Source organism: Xiphophorus hellerii, chromosome 16 (assembly GCF_003331165.1).
Source record: "Xiphophorus hellerii strain 12219 chromosome 16, Xiphophorus_hellerii-4.1, whole genome shotgun sequence".
Taxonomy (NCBI): domain Eukaryota; kingdom Metazoa; phylum Chordata; class Actinopteri; order Cyprinodontiformes; family Poeciliidae; genus Xiphophorus; species Xiphophorus hellerii.
In genome coordinates, this window is record NC_045687.1 from 24352095 (window position 1) to 24373539 (window position 21445).

At 39.1% G+C, this 21445-nt stretch overlaps 2 protein-coding genes across 3 annotated transcripts; both read left to right on the forward strand.

Annotated features, from left to right (window-relative positions):
• Positions 1-1057: 1057 nt before the first annotated feature.
• Positions 1058-5459, forward strand: LOC116735705 (transmembrane protein 238). The gene is made up of 2 exons (XM_032587747.1): positions 1058-1658; positions 4865-5459. Exon 1 carries the CDS (start codon positions 1129-1131, stop codon positions 1645-1647), a length of 519 nt encoding a protein of 172 aa, XP_032443638.1. The 5' UTR covers positions 1058-1128; the 3' UTR covers positions 1648-1658; positions 4865-5459.
• A 1844-nt stretch (positions 5460-7303) lies between these two features.
• mettl22 (methyltransferase 22, Kin17 lysine) lies at positions 7304-21370 on the forward strand. Of its 2 annotated transcripts, none has more exons than XM_032587680.1 (12): positions 7304-7416; positions 9854-10017; positions 10647-10842; positions 12186-12337; positions 13681-13721; positions 15589-15733; positions 15958-16029; positions 17099-17152; positions 17890-17970; positions 18570-18672; positions 19543-19711; positions 20403-21370. In XM_032587680.1, the coding sequence occupies exons 2-12, from the start codon at positions 9912-9914 to the stop codon at positions 20463-20465; spliced, it is 1182 nt and encodes a 393-aa protein (XP_032443571.1). In that variant the 5' UTR covers positions 7304-7416; positions 9854-9911; the 3' UTR covers positions 20466-21370. The 2 variants fall into 2 exon arrangements, with proteins under 2 accessions (XP_032443571.1, XP_032443572.1); XM_032587681.1 differs by having other exon boundaries at positions 7352-7416; positions 9863-10017.
• The last annotated feature ends 75 nt before the right edge of the window (positions 21371-21445 follow it).

Sequence of the window (21445 nt, forward strand, 5' to 3'; positions counted from 1 at the left end):
CCAGATGCCCAAGTTTTGCAAAGTCCAACAAAAGTGTAAAAAGTGACACTTTTCATGTCTTGGAGTATTAGTTCATTCCTTGCTTTTTCCACATTTTTATAAGGAATCTATTAGCATTTTTCTTTTGTTTTGGTCAGGTTACCTGACATCCTGCAAACCTGCAAATAAATTCTGTCTCTAATTCTAGTTCAGCACAAGCTCCTGTGCTGTAGGAAGGACAGTTTTCGGTAACTGTTTATTAATGACCTAAAATCCCACAGTGGTTGCTGAAATGGCTTGAATCTGACAAAAATAAGTTACTGAGAATTAACCAGTGGAAATAGCTGATTTCCACTCATTGTATCTGCTGAAAAGACTAAACACAACTTCACCATACTGTAAGGTGATGTTTGATGTTCTGAAACAATGAAGTGTGAAAAACATTCAAGTCAATTAGGAAATCAGGAAGGCAGCAAATACGTTTTCCTCACATATCTTTCACATTTTGTCACCTTACAGCCACAAACAATTTAATCAAATTTAATGACAGGCTGTTACACAAACCACCACAAGGCGGTCTTGCATTCCTGTGAACTTTGCCCTCCTTCAGTCAATAGTTTGTGGATGTTGATATTTGTAGAAAATGCTATATATTAAAAAAAAAATCCTCTAAAGTTTATATATTTGTACCTAAAGTCTCTAAGCTATGAATGCTTGAGATTGAAGTCAAGATTCTTGTTTGGGCCCATAAAGTTGATTCTGAATAAGCACAAACTGACCAGAAAAAAACAACAAAAAAACCCACTAGGAAATATTACTGATTGTTTTGGAGTGATTTTTTGTGGATATTTAGTGCAATTATTGCATTAAACAAATCAGATATAATAATAAAAGCCTGCATTTGTTATTATATTTTTACTATAATGTTCATTATGTATTATTGGTTGGTTCTTTATTGCTTTCTTTTTTTGCCAAAGTTATGAAGAGCGGCAGGTTGCATGTAGCCTGGCAGAGGAAGGCCGTTACCGGCCAGGTGCCTCCGCAGCAGTCCCTCCTCCTGGGAGCGGAACGCCCCTCCTGTGAGGTGTGTCCGCTTGTGTGCCCCGAGCAGGACAGGTTGTCTCACCTTCCAGCCGCTGACACCTGAACATGGAGGCCGAGTACCGGGGTCTGGGCCGCTGTGTGTGCAGCTTCTGGCTGGCTGTCGCCTTTGACATCGTGGGCCTGACCGTGCTCCTCCTCGGGGTGTTCGTCAACGTGTTTTTCTATGACCTGCTCATCTACGCAGGCGCCATCGTCATCTTCCTCAGCCTCATCTGGTGGGTGTTCTGGTACTCTGGGAACATCGAGGTGCCCCCGGGGGAGCTGGAGGATGACGTCGGCCTGCTGAAGAAGAAGGGCCCCGCGGGCGGCATCGGCGGGGTAGTGAGGCGGCTCTCCAGCCGCGTCTCCAACGGAATCAGGAACTCTTTCCGCCGGAACGGAGGCCGCGCAAGCCGAGCGCAGAGGTCAGCCGCTGGGACAGCGGAGTCCCGGCAAACGGGACAGGTGGCCGTTGCCATGGAGACGGTGGTCCCGCAGGAAAGGCCCCCGCACACTGCTGTGTCCCCTGTGGCTGGCGGTGACGTAGAGATGCCGCACACAACTATGGAGACTTCACCCACATAACAGGTGGGCAGGTGAGGCCCAGATCACACACAGCAGGTCAAAGTTCAAGATGCACTGCCGCTTTATTGCGCTGAGGACATGTTAACAACAAGGATTACATTTCTCACAATGAATAGCTTAGTTACATGCACTATAAAAACACATTTTGGAGAGTAATAAATCAGTCATAAGAAAATGTTGACATTCTAATCAAGCATCAATTTTAAATGTAATGTTCAATAACTGTTCAATTCTGACCAGAGGAAGCCATTTCACTCCTTCACCGTTTCTTAGCTTTTTATTTTTGGTCTAATTGTTTTGTAGCCTGGTGGTAAAAATTAGAGATGTACAATATTTTGGTAACAAACCGACACCAAGTACAGGGTCTGCATTGCTGGAACAAATTAATCATTTTTATTTAAGGTGCGTTTTTGTTTCTATTTTTGAATTATCTTCTTCTAAACCCGGGATAGAATTTGGACAAGGTTTACAGGCAAGATAAGGTAATTTTATTTATATAGCACAGTGTCAGCAACAAGGCAGCTCAAAGTGCTTTACATGAATTAGAGGAAATACAACAAAACCACAAACCAAAGACAAGAGCAGAAGAAGAAAAAAGAAAACGAAAAAGTATAACCCCATGTTTAAGAATAAGTAGTTAGTGACTTATAAACTAGTAGGGGTTTCTCTGGATTCTTGTTCTGATAATGTTAATCTATGGTAATCAGTAGTTTCTCTAGTTCCTCTGGACTCTAAGTTTGTTCTAGTTCCTGCTCTGGGTTGAGTGAAATCTTCTGGATATTTGTTCTAACTAATAGATTTGATTCTTTTTCTGGGTTGAGTGAAGTATGTAAACTAAATGTTCTTGTTCTGGGTTGCTAAGCAGAAGATGAATAGGTTCTTTATTGGTGTCTACAAAATATTTTTATTGGCATTAACATGACAAACAGTAACTACGGAACATTTAAAAAATGACAAAGCGCCAAAAAAAAAATCATTTGAGGTGAAATTGAGAGGACATTTTTTCTCAAATTGAGAGGAATTTAACTCTACCTGCTGACAGATTAAAGACACATTATACCGAGATAATACTTTGTATAACTATTAATATTGTCTTTGGCAGTATGTACCTTTTGATCCAGTCTTAGCTCAAGACTCTTGACAAGATCAGAGGCATGTTTAGGACTTCCTGAGCAGAGCCGTTTGTCCCAGTGTCCTGAAGAAATGTGATACATTTGTGTTGTGCTTGCCGACGCTTCGAGATGTCACCTGAAACAAGTTTCCTTTGAGCCGAGTGCTACAGGAGACCCAGTGCTTCCGAACTGTCCATCGCCTGAACTGAGGAAGATTTACTGTGGCTCATCTTCTCTGAATCCAGTGTGTGATAATAATCCCCACCGGTGGGAGCAGCTGATGCTGGCAGCGTGTGTGACCAGTGTTGGGTGAGAGGCTGACCTCGCTGATGATACTGGCCTCAGTGAGATGGAACTGAACCCCCTTTCATTCTCTGTCCTTTGGTTCCTGTTTCTTTAAAAGAGAGTTCAGATGACAAAAGGGAGGCTTTCCACACCGAGTCTTTGAAAAGACTGGCAAAGGTTTCAGTGTTCCTGGAGCTTGGTAGGTTGAATGAGAAGCTTCTGAATGTTAATTCTCAAAGCTAGGAAATAGATTCCACTCCTGGTCTGTTTTTTTTTATTTTTTCTCCCCTCCAGGGGGTCTTTTGTGGGCTCTAGTGTCCCTTATATGAAAGTAGGCTGACAGGAAACGGGGAAGACATGTGGCAAATATCACCGGGTCCGGGAATCGAATCCATGACGGCCGCGTCGAGGACTCAAGGCCTCCAAACGTGGGTCGCGCTATCCCCTACGCCACCACAGCACGCTCCCTGGGCTGTTTAAACAACTGATCATCCATCCATCCATTGTCTTCTGTTTATCTGGGGTTGGGTCACAGGGGCAGCAGCTCAGACTTCCCTCTCCAGCAACTTTGGCCAGATCTTCCTATGGAATTCCACAACGTTCCCAGACCAGCAGAGGAACATAGTCCCTCCATCATGTCTTGGGTCTTCCTCTGCATCTTCCTCTGGGTCTTCCTTGGCGCCTCCTACTTGTGGGACGTGCCCGGAACACCCCACCAGTGGGGCGTCCATCCTAACCAGATGCCCGAGCCACCTCTTGCTTCTCTCGATGTGGAGAAGCAGAGGCTCTGCTCTGAGTCCCTCCTAGTTGACCAAACTTCTCACTCTATGTAATTTATTAGAAGAAGTATATATGGTAGATCGACACGTTGATTATTATTTTCATTTAGTCATAAATATGAGGTTGATACTTTTACTGAATGTTTTCAGTAAACATTCAGTAAATGTTTATTGAAACGTTTACTGAAAAAGATTCTGGAAATGTTCAATCTTGACATTAAATGATGTGTAATTACAGATGTGCCCATCAATAGCAAATACCTTAAAGCCTTTTTATGAGTTTCCGAGTATCAGATAAAGGTTAGGTGTATAAGCTTAAATGCACAAAAAGGGAAAATCTTGTTATTCTTTTTTTTTCTGTCGAATTCCAGACTATCACCTCTATCATGTATGTATTTAGTCCTTAGAATAAAAAAATTACCCAATCTGTCAAAATTGAAGTTAGAAAGTAATTCCTGAAAATCTGAATTTAGATATTCATTATATTTTTAGATAAAGGAGGATTGTCGGGCTTCAATAACAAACATTAACTGAAATGCATTTTCTCCTTAATGGTACTACAAAGTACTTTGCTATGTATTCTTCATTCCTCAATTTACACATAAAGTTTGGATACTGCATGTCATTCGACTAGAGTCAGCAGCTGTTTATAGGAAATGTAAAATTCTGGTTTTGTGCCCCAAACAACTTCTTCATGTTGACCATCCTACCCACTGATCCCTGATCAGCTCTGTGCTCTCTGTGTTTGTGTAAAGCTTTGTTCTCTTTTAGTCAGATGTGGTTTGAATGCGGAACTGAAGGGAACTTCCCGTAGCTTTGAGGCTGTAAAATCTGTTATCGCTGGATAACCATTAACCAGCTGAGAGCTCCCTGGAACACCAGCCCCTAGTTTAAACAATAGCAGCTTCTCCTGAAGCCGACTCCCAGACCAGTGTAGATGTTTGATCGAACTCTGAAATCACTTTTTTTGATTCACCTTAAAATCCATCCCACCTGAGTTCAACGTCTAACGACCGTTTTCTGTTTTTTCCCCCCCTACAGAGACACACCCACTTCCTCTCAGCGTTCGCTCTGGAGTCAGTCTGACCTGCAGAACTCTTCAGTTTACTCATGTGGACAACACATTTTATAACTATTTATGTTTTTAGAAGGAAAACATGTTCGTATATTTCAAATCAACACCAGCAGATACTGCCTTAAGATCTTCGTATTGACCTGGGAATGTGTTCTTATAGCAGCTGAAGTTTTTATGTTTGTTCCAGTTTTCCGCATGGATATGATCTGTGTGGCGACTCCCATTTTAAAAACAGATGAAAATGATGGGTTAGAACTGATAATGGGATTTTTATTTTGATCAGACTGAAACCTGAGAGTTAAAAAGAAACTAAATTGATGGGTAAAAAAACCTAATCTCTTTGGTCATGCTGTTTAAAATAATGTGTTGTATTTTATATAAAGTGAATAATGTGCAATTTTCACATTTTTTACTCTTAAATCTGACTCAGAGATATTTTCTATACTTGTTGGTGCTTGATGAACATGTTTGTTAAGATGTTTGTGTTGTGTTTGGCGTCACTGACACCTTCAGATGAAAAATACTTTAATAAAAAGACAATGCACTATATTATCAATAACAGATCTGAGCTCTGGTGTGGATGGATTACATCATTTTTCATAATGTTTATGACACAGTGGGTCTAGTTTTGATAATCAGAGCCTGCAGTTAACCTGCTCATTTGGGCTCTACTTTCAGCACATTTTAGAGAAGTCATTTTCTTCTGGTCCTGTCATGAACTTCATCCATCCTGTCACTGAATAAAACTTTGGCCCTGAAGGTTTTTGTCATTGCATCCAGAAAAGCTAAGACATTAGGTATATCACACATCGGCTTCCTCTCTAAAAAAATGTTTGCACTGATAAAAAGTCGCTTCCCTCCACATGCTGAACTGAGGGCAGAGTCAAGCTGTCAAATTCTTCAGATAACACATTATTTGACCACTTGGGGGCACCGATGAAGCACAAAACTGAAGTTCCAACGAAGAGAGTTTGTTTCTGAAACTGTTTCTCATTTCTTTATATTTTGACCAATATAGCACTCGGTTTGTCATTATCCCAGCATATCTGCAGTTCAACAAAACATGTTACAGCAACGTCAGCATATAGCATTCCACTATGGCTAATAGAGCTGAGACAGAGCTCTTTGAGTTGTTTTTGTAGACTTTCTAAGCATTTCATGATCTGACCTTGGGTTGAACTGGTTTGGATGTCAGCTCAAGGGAAGATGCTGCTGCTCTGAATATTCTCTCTCTACACAACGATGGAAAAGTCCATATAAGCAGCAAGCTGCCAACACTTAAGTGTTTATCTCTTAACCAAGTGTGTTTGATTAGCAGCACCTCATTATTCTGTGGTTGTATTTTAATGAATGACACATGATACATAAAAGGTAATGAACGTTCCTCCTAAAAATATTGTAGTTGCTCCTGTTTCCTTACTTCCTATTTTGCACATCTGTTTACAGGAAAAACTACTGCCTCATGGACATTATATAAATGAAAGTGTTCATGGACTCCTACAAATGTATAATTTGGCCACAGTGTATTTTGTTTGGGTCATTACTGGATTAAAGAAAGCACATCCAGATAGCCTGGTAAAAAGCAGCCCCTTGTCCTACGCTTTTTGCTGTTTTTCTAGTGTAGTTGCACTTGAAGGCCACGGCCAGGCTAACATCAACATGTTGAACTCGTGTCCTTATTCCCATCTGTAGTGATAAGCACCAGTTGGTAACCTTTGGACCCTGATGATGACACTTTTCCATGTTGCTCCTGACTGCAGATTAAAGCTAGCATTAGGAGGAGAGCTAAAAAAATTAGGAGGAGAGCTGCCTATAAACCACCCAATAAGTTTTCACCCCAGTTTTTCCTCCTCTGTGGTTTTGGATTTCACTTCCCTAAGAAAAATCTACCTTCTCATGTGTACGGTAGTTACAGTCAGGTGTTTTTATTTGACAGGGGGATTGATTCTCCAAGTGCAACATAAAATGGGTGGAAATTTAGATGAAAAGAAATTAAAAGCTAAAAATGTCGAATGTATTTGTATTCAGTTAGTCTCTTTAACATCAAGGTTTAAATTTACCAATTTTGAATGAGAAGTTTAATATAATATAATATAATATAATATAATATAATATAATATAATATAATATAATATAATATAATATAATATAATATAATATAATATAATGTATTTCCTAAATTTTCTGTTGGATTTCGGAGGTAAATCAAACGCACCATTACAATGGAATATGTTGCATTCAATGTTAGACGGAAACTCGTAAGTTTCATCATCCAACAAAATGCGGCCGTTGGTGTTTTACTGAAATCATTTTAATTTTTCTGTATCTCTTAAAAAGTTATGTTATTATTGCTTCTTTGACAAAGGAAAATGTTTGGCAACAGAAAACTGAGATACTAATCGGTGGCAGCCAGGTTAGATATCTTTGTCTGAGTTTCTCAGTGCACTCCTCAAAGTTTTTCTAATTCCGAGAAACATGAATGCATCATAAGACTGTCATGTCGGCCCCGTTACGGCAGGTGAGTAACCCTTAATCCTGTGTTAGTTCCCTTCTAAAGAGCTGTAGGACGTTAACTGTAGAAACAATGTTTCCGAACATCAACGTCCAGACATGATGGCTAGCAGAGTTAGCCGTGGTTAGTAGTTCCGCGGTCTGGGGGGAGGGAAGTCAGAATCTATGGAAGTTTCTCGTGCAGTCACTAGTAAACAACAAGCAGTTTCTCTTGACAACAGGAGGTTGTGTTGGAAAAAACACGATTTAAGGCAGAGGTTTCCAATTCCAGCTTCGGGACTACTGAGCTAAAGCTGAAGGTGCAGCCCTGCTCCAACACACCGACTCTGTCTGAATAACGTCCTCGGTGTCCTTGAGCTCCGGTTGGTAGTTAGAGCGCTTCAGTTAGTTCAACTTGGTTAGTTCAGCTTGGTTAGTTCAGCTTGGTTAGTTCAGCTTGGTTAGAACAGGGATGATGGATCTGCTGGGAAGTTGGAAGGCAGAGACTCTTCAGTTCTGGAGTCGAGCCCCCTAATATCAGGGAGCGGGCAGAAGACGACTTTTCTCTCCGTAATAGTCAGACAGCAGAGGAATGTGGAGTATTTACTGCTTAAATTATGTATTCATTTATTGTATTCCAATAATTTTAGATTACAGTCATTTATACCTATTCACCCCGTCAACAGGACGTCCAGCATGCAGTGATCTTTGTAGACAGATGGCACCAGCGTGGAAGACTAAAAATAAACTCAACATGATGTCATAGTCAAAGGAAGGCACAACTTCTCTCAAGTCTCCAGTTTTAGATATCAGGACATAAGACTAAGGATTTCCACCAGGGGTCTTCAACTCTGTTCCTCCAGGTCCTGCATGATTCCCTGGTGGTCCAGCACACCTGAATCAAGTATGCAGTCCAGTTGTCCAGAGTCCTGCTAAGGACACCGGCCCACAGGGACTAGATTTGAAGACCCCTGCTTACATGATCAGGTTACCTCCACAGATGACAGGCCGTGGAGGTGGCACTGCTGTCATCTGTAAAAGAACGTTTTTATGTTAAATGATCGCTTCAAGTACCTGCAATTCCTTTGAGTTGATCATGGTCCGAATCGCCAAGATAGAACCAAATGCTGTTCTGATTTATGGACCATCTGGTCCGGTTTCATCTTTTCTTTTAGACTTTCAGGACTTTTTATCTTCTACAGTCAAGATAAATAAGAACTTCATCACTGGGGATTTTAATATTCACGTTGATGATCCTACAAATCGTTCTGCTGTGATGGACTTCCTTAATTTTATGGACTCTTTTAACTTCTCACAGCATGTCTGAGCCTACTCACCCTGCAGGTCACACTTCAGACCTGGTTTTTACTTATGAACTCAATCTTAGCGATTAAAGTGTCTTATGATAAAACTTGTTGTTTTTAGTGTCTCTTTTAATATGTCTTGTTATTTGGAGATGACTTCTCAAGTTGCCAGCAAGCGCAGACACTTTATTGACAATGTTGTAGTTGGGGAGTTTTCTTCCTCTTTTCATTTACACGGCATTTCCCCCTGATGATGACAGAAGGTTAAAACCTAAAGGGGCACGGGCCTTTCAGTCTGTGGCCCCAAGGCTGTGGTACAGCTTATCCTTGCTGCTCCGTTTTGTTGACTCTGTGGAGGTTTTTAAAAACCAACTACAAACATTTTTTATTTTTCCAGGCTTTTTATCTCTTGATTTAATTGCTTCTTATGTTGGTTTTATGTTTTTTGTATGGTTTTAAGGTTGATTTCTATTGTACAGCGCTTTGTGATTTTATGTCTGTGAAAAGCGCTTTATAATTAAAGCGCTTTTATTTACTTTATAAATAAGTAAGTATAAGTTACTTACTTATTTAGAAATGATTACATTTTTACCACAAGCTAGAATGGCAAAATGTTTTTATTTGTGAACAGTGGCATAGAAATATCCTTTATGGTTCCACAAGAGGGGAAATGTCTGAGCAGCAGCAGCAAAATGACAGGAAATCAAAGAAAGCGAGAAGATTCAAACAAAGATGGAAATATGCGATATATAAAAACAGAATAAGGAATAAAAATACTGTATGAAATTTCAACATAATTATGCAGCTGTAAAAAAAAATTAGGTTATGAGTCGAGTAAAATCGACTCATAATCTAAGATTTGTTTGTGTTATGCATGAATTTGTCTCTTATGCTGTATTTAAAAAGACATATTTTTTACATGATGCAGAAGTTGGTATCAGAATTGTAGTTTGAATAAAGGGCCTTCTCTGTTTTGAAGAATCTGCTCCATTTGTAAAATACATCCAAGTCAATGCACAGTTGGGGTGATGCTCAACTAAAGTCAAATTAAACACAGTGTGATACTCGTGAAGCTTTTATTCTACTTGTGAAAAGCACCCAGTTTTATTTAAGCTATGAAAAAAAAAATCTGTTGTTAATAATTGTTCTGTTCAATTTGAGTGTGTGCAGGTTCCAGGAAGCAGATTGTTGGGTTTATCCAGACTGTGAGTGACAACCCATGGATCAGATGACCTTTAAACATGACACCGTGCTGTCAGACGTTCACATGCACCGGCCCAACACACACCACCTGATGACACGCCTCAACAGCACCGGGCAGCCAGGTGTGTATGGCAGCAGCTTTCACTGATTGCCTGTTGGTCAGTGCAGATGTGGCAGACAATTATTTGGAAGATGAAATCATTTTAGCACAGTCACATGGTTACACGGCAGGTTTCACACGACCCAAAGACCACAGTCCACTTGTTGCTTAGCAGCACTCTGAGTACCTGTGTATTCTGCCTGTTTCTTGTGTGTTAGTCAGAAACTGGACACCTGGATTATTAAAAACAGCTGCATGTTTAGTCTAAGTTCTGTTCACATGACAGCTCCAAATAGCAGCACTTGATAATGTTAGGAAATAAGCCACTGTGATTCAAGTCCACTTTGCTTTCAGTCCAGTTCTGTTTAATTTGCTCCATTCAAACTAATTCATATAAACCTCAAATCACTTTATGAAGTCAGGAACATTCAGTACAACAATACCCGAATTCAGTTCCACAATGATTTTACAAAGTAAATCATACACTGTAAAATCACAAAATCTTACCAAGTATCTTTGTCTAGTTTCTAGAGCAACTACTTTAGCACCATTTGAACTAAGATGCACTGGATGAAATCGATTTGATGAGGAAAAGTTTCTTCACGAGGGACTTGGACTTGAAAGGAATGACTTGTGAACATGTCTGTTCAGTGTTCAGGTCCAGATTTAGGATCTTGGCAGAAAGTCGTGCTGACGGTGACTCTGGGACGGATTCAGCAAACGGCGAGAAGCACAAAAGTCCGAGGAGAGACGGAGGAACGTCTCCTGAACAAGATGAGGAGGGAGGTAACCAAGGAAACGTGGAGACATGTTTGGATGAAGACGGAGACCTTGACGTCACACATCGGTATGAGGGATGAAACAACCCAGTAGACATTAAAATGTTGGTTTTGTGATTAAGAAACACAACTTAGAATTCTTGTTTGGCAAAGTTCTAGAGAACAGAATTTCTTGGATGTTTCTTGGTCATGTCCAAAGGTTTGTGCAGGGAAATAAATGTTTTTTTTAATGACTTTTTATTGTTTTATTTTATACAGTCAGAAAAATAAGTATTTGAACACCCTGCGACTTTGCAAATTCTCTCACTTAGAAATCATGGAGGGGTCTGAAATTTCATCTTAGGTGGATGTCCAATATGAGAGGCATAATCTAAAAATATATATATATTCGGAAATCACTTATTTACAGTAATGACACACAAATAAATTATAAAAAATTCATACATTGAGATTTCGGATTACTTTTTTTTTTTTTTTTTAGATTTTTTAAATTTCTGTTTCTCCACAAGTGTTTGGAGAACGAACGCCACGGGTTAGAAAATATAACTGGGCAAATTCAGGTGAACCTGCAAGTTAAAAATCTAAGGAAACACCCAAACAGAAGAGTAACAATAGGACACTGATCAAAAGAAATGTACAACCAAGCAGGATAATTAAGAAAAGTATAAAATATTTTTATTTGTGCATAGAAAATAGGAATGTGACTATTTACAGGTTTGTTGGGAGCAGTGATGGAGGAAGGATCTCCTATAACGCTCCTTTGTGCACCTCTGCCGCAGCACATATTCCACCATATTCCAATAAGCTGCTGGTTCTATGGGTCATGCTGTTTCCTAAAGAAGTTCCTGAAGTTCCAGTCTAAGGTTCACACACAGGCGGGTGTCCGAAATATAACAGATATGAAGGATAACCGGTCAAAGCTCCAGAAAGCCACAGACTTTTCTTACACATACACAGCAGTGTACTGGTCCAGTCACCAGTACAAAGGTTCCATGTACAATTGGAGTGGAAGATCGGTCATTGGTGACCACAGCAGAACATAATAAAGTGCAAACAAACTTGTTCTTGTTAAAGTTTTTTTTTTTGTTTTGAACTTTTACTTGTTAAAGTTTTTGACTACTTTGTTTCCATGTTTCTTAAACACATCAGTGAAATTGGAGAAGTATTTAAAGACTGACAGGAGAAGAACTGGAGTCCTTCAGCTGTTCTAAATAGATCTAGTTATGCTTTCTGTTTATGTTGTCAAATCATTTTGAAATGGAACGGAGTCTCAGAATGGAGGATCTTTCTGAGTACCTCATTGATCTTGTTCAAGTTATGCATATTTAAGGTTAAATCTGTATAATTATGACATGCTTGATGAAGTCTTTGGTATGACCACACACACATTTCTATTCTTTTGATTTCACAGACCACGAAAAAGATCAGTGGATGAAGGTGGCAGAGACTTGGTCTGTCCCATCATCCTCCATCAGTCTGTTCCTGACCTGGAACAAGATGAGGACAGTGATGATGATGATGATGATGAAGAGACTTGTTGTTCTAAAGACATTATACAGATTGGTAAGACTGAATTTATACAGTTTTAACCAAATGTGTGATGTGGTGTATTGATGTGTGTGAATGTGCTTTTGTTTGTTTTTCCTATTGCTTCATTCGGTGGATGTCAAATATTAAAAGATTTAAAAAGAAAATGTGAATTTCAGAAAACACCCAGGATGGAAAGAAACAGCTTTATTTACTGAGTTTGAAACTGTTTGTATCCTAAAGTCACTTTGAATGAATCAACTTGTGTTTCCATGGAGTAGACTTTGATTTGATGTCCCTCAATATTAAAATGGCACAATATCTAAAGGAAATCCACCTGGCAAAACGCTAACTAGCTGCTGTTAGCGTGGGGCTTTGGTGGAATAATACAGAATGTTAGCTGCTAACAATGCTAACATTTTATTTTGATCATTTCCAGATGCCGTTCTACTCTGAACAGAGTATTTACTCAGTTTGAGATTCATAAACCCCCTTTTACTCGATTTGTGAAAACACAACATGGGAAGTTTTACTTTTTACTAAATATTGCTTGAAGCATATTTTGATGTTGTGAACTCAATATTAAATATCAACTTTCCTCATGTGTTGGATGTAGTCTTACATCTCTTCCACTTTCTGCCTCCTATGCTACTACATAGCTTTTTTTATTGAAGTCAAAAGCAAAGTGTATAAAACCCCCTGGACATCTCTTATGTTACAGACATTTAGATCTTGGACTGGAAGCATATTTTTAACCCATTTTCAGTTTGGATAATGTAAGTACTGTATATCTACAGACTGTTTTAATGTTTGTTGGCTTTTCCATGTGTCAGGAATTCCCAGTTCGAAATTAATTATAGATTAAGACATTGCAGACGTTGGCATCATAATGACAGATGACTAAGGAAAATAACAACCGATCGTCAATGCAATGTGGAACAACAGTTTTGTTTTTGCTTGATTTTCTAATACTTGGACTCCACAAGCAAGCAGGAAAATCCTCAAACAAAAACAGGGCATTAGGAATTTCTCACAGTGGCTGAGCTCAGGTGAAAGCTGGGAATGGTGGAAGAACAGAACGGACATAAAAGCAAATTATGTTCTGTTCTGAACACCAAATTCAAAGTTCACTGCTTTACACAACAGTGACTCAGGATAAAAGTGGTCTGACTTTGAGTTCATAAAGTGAAGATTCTTGTTGTCATGTATCTGTTGAGGTACCGGTCACCAGAATGCTTCAGTCGCTGTTTTACTCATGAACTGCTCCATTAAACCAAAAGTTTCAATTATGTCATTAATTTTAGATCTTTAGTATGCTTTATTATTTAAATGTATTCATGTTGAGCAGACAACACAAATGACTAAATACTGTCTTACAGAACACACTATGGCTACACCTTTAGAAGATGTTGGCAAACAGGTGAGTAGTTTCCATCCTTGTGTGTTAGTGGTATGTCACTGGCTCCACACTCTTTAGCTATGAAAGTATGTAACATTCATAAAAAATATTTTTACATATTAGTTTAAGCTGTCACTATGTTGCCGCAGTTTGTTATGAGACAGACAATCTGTGAAAAGATGGAGCTCCTCTGCCTCCTAATGCTAAGTAGAAACAACCAATCAGAGTGAGGATTGGTTATTTCTTCAATATCTCCAGGCTTACCCTTACAATACCATTTGTTCCAGTTAATGTACTTTTTGAACAATATTGGACAAAAACTACATAACAACTATGTTACCTTCAGTTGTTATAAAAATGCTGGATATATCAGGAGGCGGGTTTTAGCGCTGTCAATCACCCTCTGTGAATTCTAAGGCATAGCCACCAATGACGGTGGATAAATGGTTTTCCTAGTAAGTTGTTTCTCCGCACATTGAACTGTGACAACATGATGTTGATTGATCTCACTAAGCCCCTCCTTCTGGCTCTGATTGGTTGTTTTTGGTTGGTGCATTTCTTCAGACGGTAATAGCACCTCAGGGAAGAGGTGGAGGAGATGGAGCTTTTCACAGATTATCTGTCTCATAATGTTCTGTCATGACATGGTGACAGTTTTAACAAATATGTAAAAGATATATATTTTTAGAAAAGTTACATACTGCAGTATTAAACAGAAATGAAGCCAAAATGAAAAAGCTACTAGTAGATAAACTAAGTACACCCTTGAATTGGCAGCCAGATGCTATCAGATACTGCTTGTGTCTCGTGTGTCTAAAGGACATTGTTCTAGAATTCTTGTGCTTCATTCAGATTCAGCTTTGGGGCGCTAAGCACTGCTGCCATGTTGTTTGACATAAGAGGTCGTCTCATGGCAAACCATCCAAACAACAAGGCTCATTCTAATTCAATACTTAACAACATGTCTGGGCCTGCAGCCTCATGGAGCTCCTGGGTTCTTTTTGTTATTTCTCTGAGGATTTTTGGTTCTGGCTATGAGGTGAATTTGCTGGCATGAGTGAAGTTGGTCCTCCCATGTTCATTCTTAAGATTTTAATAAGGAGATAATCAAAGGTCAACACATTTTCTAAAACAAACAAAGCTGGTCTTAAAGGGGCAATATTATCTGTTTTCCAGGCACATAGTTCCATTTTATAGTACAATTTAATAACTATGTTACCTTCAGTTGTTATAAAAATGCTGGATATATCAAATATGACTTAAAAGAAATTTGACTTTGTAATTTAACGCCTTGAAATTGGGCCTTTGTCTCTTTAAAACCTCCTGCTCTTTCTGAAACTCCACCTTCAGGAAGTCATCACAACATGGCTCCTCTATTAATACTTTAACAACGTTTTTGCGAGCTTTGCTCTGAGAAGTACAGTAGCTTCTATAATGAGTGGAGCAGATGCTCATTTCCCCTAGGGGTTTACTAATTGCTGTTGGCTAGTCTGAAGGAGCTGATTGGAGCTCTGATTCAGCTCTGAGGAGGAGCTGTGCCTCAAAGGCGGGGCTAAGTCCAACCAGGCGTTTTGCACAACTGAATGGTTGTCATGGAGATTAAAGGATTTCTCAAACATGAAATGATAGAATCAAGGCAACACTGCTGGTATATTTTTGATGAGAAAATAACATTATAACATGATTAAAAGCTCAAACAAGTTTAACTAATGCTGGCCCTTTAAGCAGTTCTATGTGTCTGGGAAAGTTTGATCCAAAATGACAAATAAAACATGTAAGCCAGATGACCTCCTGACCTTTATGGGAATGTTGTTTTTGTCATACTGAACAGTGAGATGGGTGGAGGGTCGGATGGAGCTGATGTTTCATGTCCTTTGGGTTGACCCAGGTCTGGCGGGGGGCCCTCCTGCTGGCTGACTTCATCCTCTCTGAGAAAGACATGTTCAGTGGGGCCACTGTGCTGGAGCTGGGAGCAGGGACAGGCTTAACCAGCATCGTCATGGCAACCACAGCCCAAACAGTCTACTGCACAGGTATGAGGCCATTAGGTAGGGCTGCTCAGAAATGGTGGGAAAAATCATTGTGTTTAGCAAAGTCACTCATTGAATGTGTAAACCTGTTTGTATTTAAAAGCTCGAGGTGCTTTCCAGCTTATCTTTACTTTCCTAGTCGCTTCTCCTCAGTAAGTTAAATCAGATGGAAGGTGTAAGAAGACATGTTGCAGTCTGTCTGCGCTGACGCTGAATGTGTTTTCCAGACGTGGGTGAAGACCTCCTGAGGTTGTGCCACAGGAACGTGTTTCTGAATCAACACATGACAAAACCAGCAGGTCAGAATGTTCACATTCCCACTTTTCTCTTTTAAAGTTGTGAGCATAGTTTTAGATCGTTGCCAAAATGATAGATGTATTAATATTATAGTTAGAAAATATTTAAACCAAAGCTAGTTGCACAGCTGGTGCATGTCAGTACAGTCCTACTGACAACTGATTTTTGTTGCATTATGTCTGAGATGTGTGACTGATGGGAGTGAATCAGGGTCTAATTAACTGATGCTCCTATTTTCTTTCTTTCCTCACATGATAAGCATTCTGCTCTATTGGTAGATTAATACAACTTTATATCATTCATTCTCATTTAGTTTTTGACCAAAGCGAAATTTCAGGTTGGGTCTGCTTTGGGATCCAGCTGTAAATCTATAAACTCTAATGACTTTTCGTTGACGTTTTATGTCAATTAGAAAATTTTTAATCTGAATTTTTTTTTTTTTTTTTTACATGTTCAATACTTATTTTACCCAAAACGTAAAATCCAAGGTTTGGCTCATAATAATAATAAAAAAAACTACATTCAAAGTTACAACTACTCATAAGTGATTAGTTCAGAACAACTGTGACATGTATTTATTTTGGATCATATAAGCTTATAAACTGACTGCGAAGCTTTAATGCTTCTTATATTTTGGGTCATTCCAGGCAGGAGGCCACCTGCAGGACGAGAAGTTGGTTTTGACTGACGTTTGGCTTTACAACTTTATTTTGAAGGGATCTGAGGAAAAGGAAAAAAGAAAAATCTAAAATATCAAGGAAGTCAGGGTTGCAACATGATGAATAGAGCAGTGGTTCTGATCCTCGGTTCTGATTCAGCTCCGTCTCTAGTTCCTCAGCTGCCACCAGCTGCTGCAGACGCCTGTTCATGTGCTGCTTCCTGTGGCAGCAGAGGAACACCTAAAACCTGCCGGACGAACAGTAGACGTAGTTCATTGGAGCTGTGTTTTAACTGTTGTCTGAGAAGATGTTAAATTTGACCTCAAACACTGCGACTCTCATCTACCTTAGCGTAGCTTCTTCGTCTTTGCCAGCAGCAGGTTACATTCATGCATTTTTTCCCACCCATCAGGCGGGGAGGTGAAGGTAAAACATCTCAACTGGCTTCAGCACAGTCTTTGCACAGGTAACACCCTTCTGCTTCTTCTCTTAGATATCAAGCATATTAGTCAGTTCATAACCCATATTTTAATGTCGAACAGTACTAAAGTTACTAGACAGACTTTTTGCACAAATAGTCCTGAAAAAATAAGTTTCTACTGCACTGAACCCCATTGAAAACCTCATTGTTATTCCACCAAATATTTATCCTGAACTCTTCCTGAGTTCAAACATTAGTATTGTTGTTTCTAAATTGTTTTCTTTGCATTATTTGAGGTATGAAAGTTTTGCATCTTTTGTCGTTATTTTGACCGTTTCTCATTTTCTGCAAATAAATGCTACGTTTTTGCTTGGAATTTCAGAGACATGTTGTCAGTAGTTCATAGAATAAAAGAACAATGTTCATTTTACGCAAACATAGAACTATAAAGAGTGAAATCAGAGAACTGATCATTTTAAGTGGTTCTCTTCATTATTTCCAGAGCTGTACATGTAACTTCTTATCTGGAGTTCATCATCCATTAACCCACCAGCTGATGATGTCACTGGACTGCTTACTTCAGTTCAACTTTTAATCATATCTGTCCACCAGTTGTGTTTAGGTTGCAGCAGAACGTCTGAACCACATGTGAGGACCCTTGATGGATTTATAGATAATTTGTTAGCCTGAATGCAGATTTGATCAGAATGATCTGCTGCAGCATCACTCCACCAACTCCACCAATCACCTGCTCTTTCTGCTCTTCCTCTCTGCTTGTGTAGATGCTGACCTGGAGTTCAGCTGGACTGAAGAGGAAGTTGCTGATCTTTACGACAACACCGACTTCATTATTGCAGCTGACGGTGGGTTTGCAGTTCTAATGAAAATAAAACCAGCTTTCCATTTCTTCGTTCATCTTGATGTTCGTTTGAAGCGAGTGCATTGTAAAGGCATGATGAGTCCAGTGGCTGGATGGCAGGTGCAGTTATCATGAGGTGTAGTCACTAGATGCAAATGAATTGCAAAAAGTTTAATCGGTGAAAAAAAAACTTTAAATCTGTGTTTTCCTCTACCCACTCATTTTCAGACCAGGAAGTGGTGCATGATGGTCAGTTCAAGTTTTTTATTTTTTTAAATGGGACAATATATATACATGAACACTTACATGTAAATACATGAGATTATAGCCAGGTGGATCATTTCCATCTCTAGTCTCACTGGCAGGTTGATTTCAAAGCACAATAACAAATACAGGGTTAAAAAACACAAAAGAACAAACACAATGAGAAATACTCAAGACAACAATCCTGACAAAAAGTCGTTATGTCTAATATGTTTTCATTTGCCTCCATGTTTTATTCTAAGGGAAAGATGATCGAGTGATAATTTTTTTTTTTGCATTTGTCACCATTGAAGCTGCACAGAACAGACTGTACTAATGTTTCCATATTTGTGTCTCCAGTTTGCTACGACGACGATCTGACAGACGGCCTCTTCAGGACTCTGTACCGACTCTGCAGCAGCTTTAATCACTCCTGCACAGTTTTCATTTCTTTAGAGAAAAGGTAAAGAAAAACTGTCTATCACTGTTTGTTCACCTAAACTGACAGTTCAGACTGCCAGCTTTGTAGAGCCACGCCTCAAAATACAAGTCATTGTAACTGCAGGAAAAGGAGGTGCTATAGAGTTAGTCTCAGTCTTAGGACACACTTCAGTCTTTAATTCTAATAAAATTTGAAAACTTTGTATCATTTTTCTTCTATTTCACATTTATGTGCTGCTTTTAATTTCCGTCACAAAAGATTCCAACAGAATGTGCCGAATTTTGATTTAGTTTAAATGAGTTTAATGCCATCTTGCTGCAAATTTAGCCTTAAAGTCAGGTACACACACTTCAGTTTGATCCTGGTCAAGTTCAGTTCATTATTCAGATCAGTTTGTGTCTGAGGAAACCCAGCAGATTGCAGCAGTCACTCCTCCAGCAATCACTTGACTTTACAACAATCAAAGTCAATGCATCAGTCTGGTGCATGTTCAGTCAAAACCAGAAATCTATACTATATAAAAAGACACATGTATTTTTTTCACACTGTCTGACATGAAACCAGAATGAACTTTTCCCGTTTTAGACCAGTTAGGATTACCAACAATGAAAATTCCCGTAAAAAAATTCCCTGTCATATTATTCTGGTGTTAGCAAATATAAAACATTTGGATAATCCTAATTGACCTGAAACGGGAAAAGTTCATTCTGATTTCACATCAGACTGTGTGAAATAAATATAAGTATCATCAGCATAAGAGAGGAATCCCATGTTCTCTGATTATTATACCATTTCTAAATGGTAATACATGGTAAAGAGAATGGTCCAAGCGCAGAGCCCTGTGGTGCTCCAGGATTTGGCAATAATTTTCTTCCCTTCTCTGTCTTACAGGATGAACTTCAGTCTGCGCCACATGGACATTTGCTGTGAGGCCTACAATCATTTTAAGCACTGCCTGTCCCAGCTGCAGGACATGGAGGACAGCCGGTGCAGATTCAAAGTGGAACACGTTCCTTTAAACTTCTCACAGTTTCTTCTATATGAACGTATTGAGCAGCTGGTGAGAAAAACCTTTACACCCACAGTTTCAGCCGCACTGGTTTTCTGTATTTAACCCGTCTCTCTCTTTAACTAAGCTACAGCTGCCACTAACTATCCTATCCTCTGTTTTCATCCCATACATTGCACTACATGCTCAGTTTATCTGTGTTTCTCTGCTAGATGAAACCATTACAGCTGCTAATGCTGCCATTAGCTCTTTGTTTTTTCCTTAACATAGAAAGTATTTCTGGATCCAGTTTTTTTCTGTTTTTGTGTGAATCCATCCAGTTTTTTTTCCAACATGGATGTTTTGTTTTTCATAGCAGTTGTGAATTTGTGCTGTATAAACAAACTGCTCTGAACTGGATTAATATGGATATTTTTTGCGGCTATTAGAAAATACTTTGTTTTCTTATTACAGTGTCTTTTATGCAGTGAAACTAGACATTTAGGAGGAGACGAACTTACAAAGATGTATTAGGGCCATTTTAGATATAGAAATTAAAGGAGTACATTTCAGACAAAAAAGAAAAGAAGTTTGAACAGTTGAAAATTTGCTTGGAAAAAAAATCTGAAATTTGAGATTAACCTCAGAAAATTTAGAGCTTCAAAAGTTAATTTCGGAGCTTTTGGCAGAAATGAACCCCCCCTTTTTTTTTTCTACAATGGTTGTCATACTGGTTTTTGAATAACACTTCTTGTTTTTGCAGGAGCTGTGGAAGATCACTGCCTCTTCTCTTGAATCTGAACGAACCCAGTCTGACTCTGACTGAGGAGGCTCCCAGAGATCAGCTGCTGACATTTCAGCTCTATGGACGCTGACCACAGACTGCCTGCTGGACGCCCCAAAAATCCACTCTGTTACTGATCTGTGAATGAACCATTGCTGACCGGGGGCCTTTGTTTGGTGGGAGGCTGTTCAACCTGTTTCGGTTGAGGAACGTTACGCTGGTTGATGCTGCAGGTCGTGTGAATCCTCATCAGTCTGCCAGAAGTGGAGGAGGCTGATGGATCCTGTACGTCTGACCAGCTTCCACCATGTTGAGATTTATTTACTTTTCTACAAACTTCATGATGAGACTTCTGTCTGCTGCTCAGAGGAACTGCTACTGATTATAACCTCAGAGGTTTATTGCTCTGAATAAGAACTAAATATTTCCATGTAACAAGCAGCGGTCCTGATCACCATCATGGGACAATCTTCACATGGAAAATATTTGAAAGAGCAAATGTTATTTATTTTAGTTAGTTTTTAATGCTGTGCAGTTGGTAATAATCCCTTTATGCTCTTTGATTCTAACAGAATCTCCCCCAAAATAATCAGATCTCCAGTGACCTTGTTGGTGACATCAGTTGTTGTAGTTTTTATTAGCTGAGCTTCTCGTTCTGTTCACACAGGTTCTTTGAGAATGTGGCTCAACTGTGTAACAATGTGAAATAGGAAAATAACTGTTAATATTTAAAGTAAAGAGAATTTGGGAGACTAGGATGTTTGTATCCAAGAAAGCTGAAAAGGAGTTAATAAAAGTTCTTGTTCCTTATGGAACTCACCATGAATATTTAATTTTAAAAGAAGTTGAAATGTTTTTATATATATATTTGAAATATGTCACTATGTAATGAAGCTATAGAATGAGTTTCACTTTATGAAATAAATGACAAAAAATGTTTGAATTTACAGAGCGTTACCTGTAACTTAACAGTAAGCCCATCACTCTGCAGTGTCTGACTCCTTCACATGGAATATTTAGAA

Excerpts from the sequence above, each read along its gene's own strand:
- LOC116735705 (XM_032587747.1), top strand. The coding sequence starts at position 1,129 with ATGGAGGCCGAGTACCGGGGTCTGGGCCGCTGTGTGTGCAGCTTCTGG.
- mettl22 (XM_032587680.1), top strand. The coding sequence starts at position 9,912 with ATGGATCAGATGACCTTTAAACATGACACCGTGCTGTCAGACGTTCAC. Across the intron at positions 12,338-13,680 it reads TAAAGACATTATACAGATTG|AACACACTATGGCTACACCT; the intron begins GTAAGACTGAAT and ends ACTGTCTTACAG. Across the intron at positions 17,971-18,569 it reads CTTCATTATTGCAGCTGACG|TTTGCTACGACGACGATCTG; the intron begins GTGGGTTTGCAG and ends TTGTGTCTCCAG.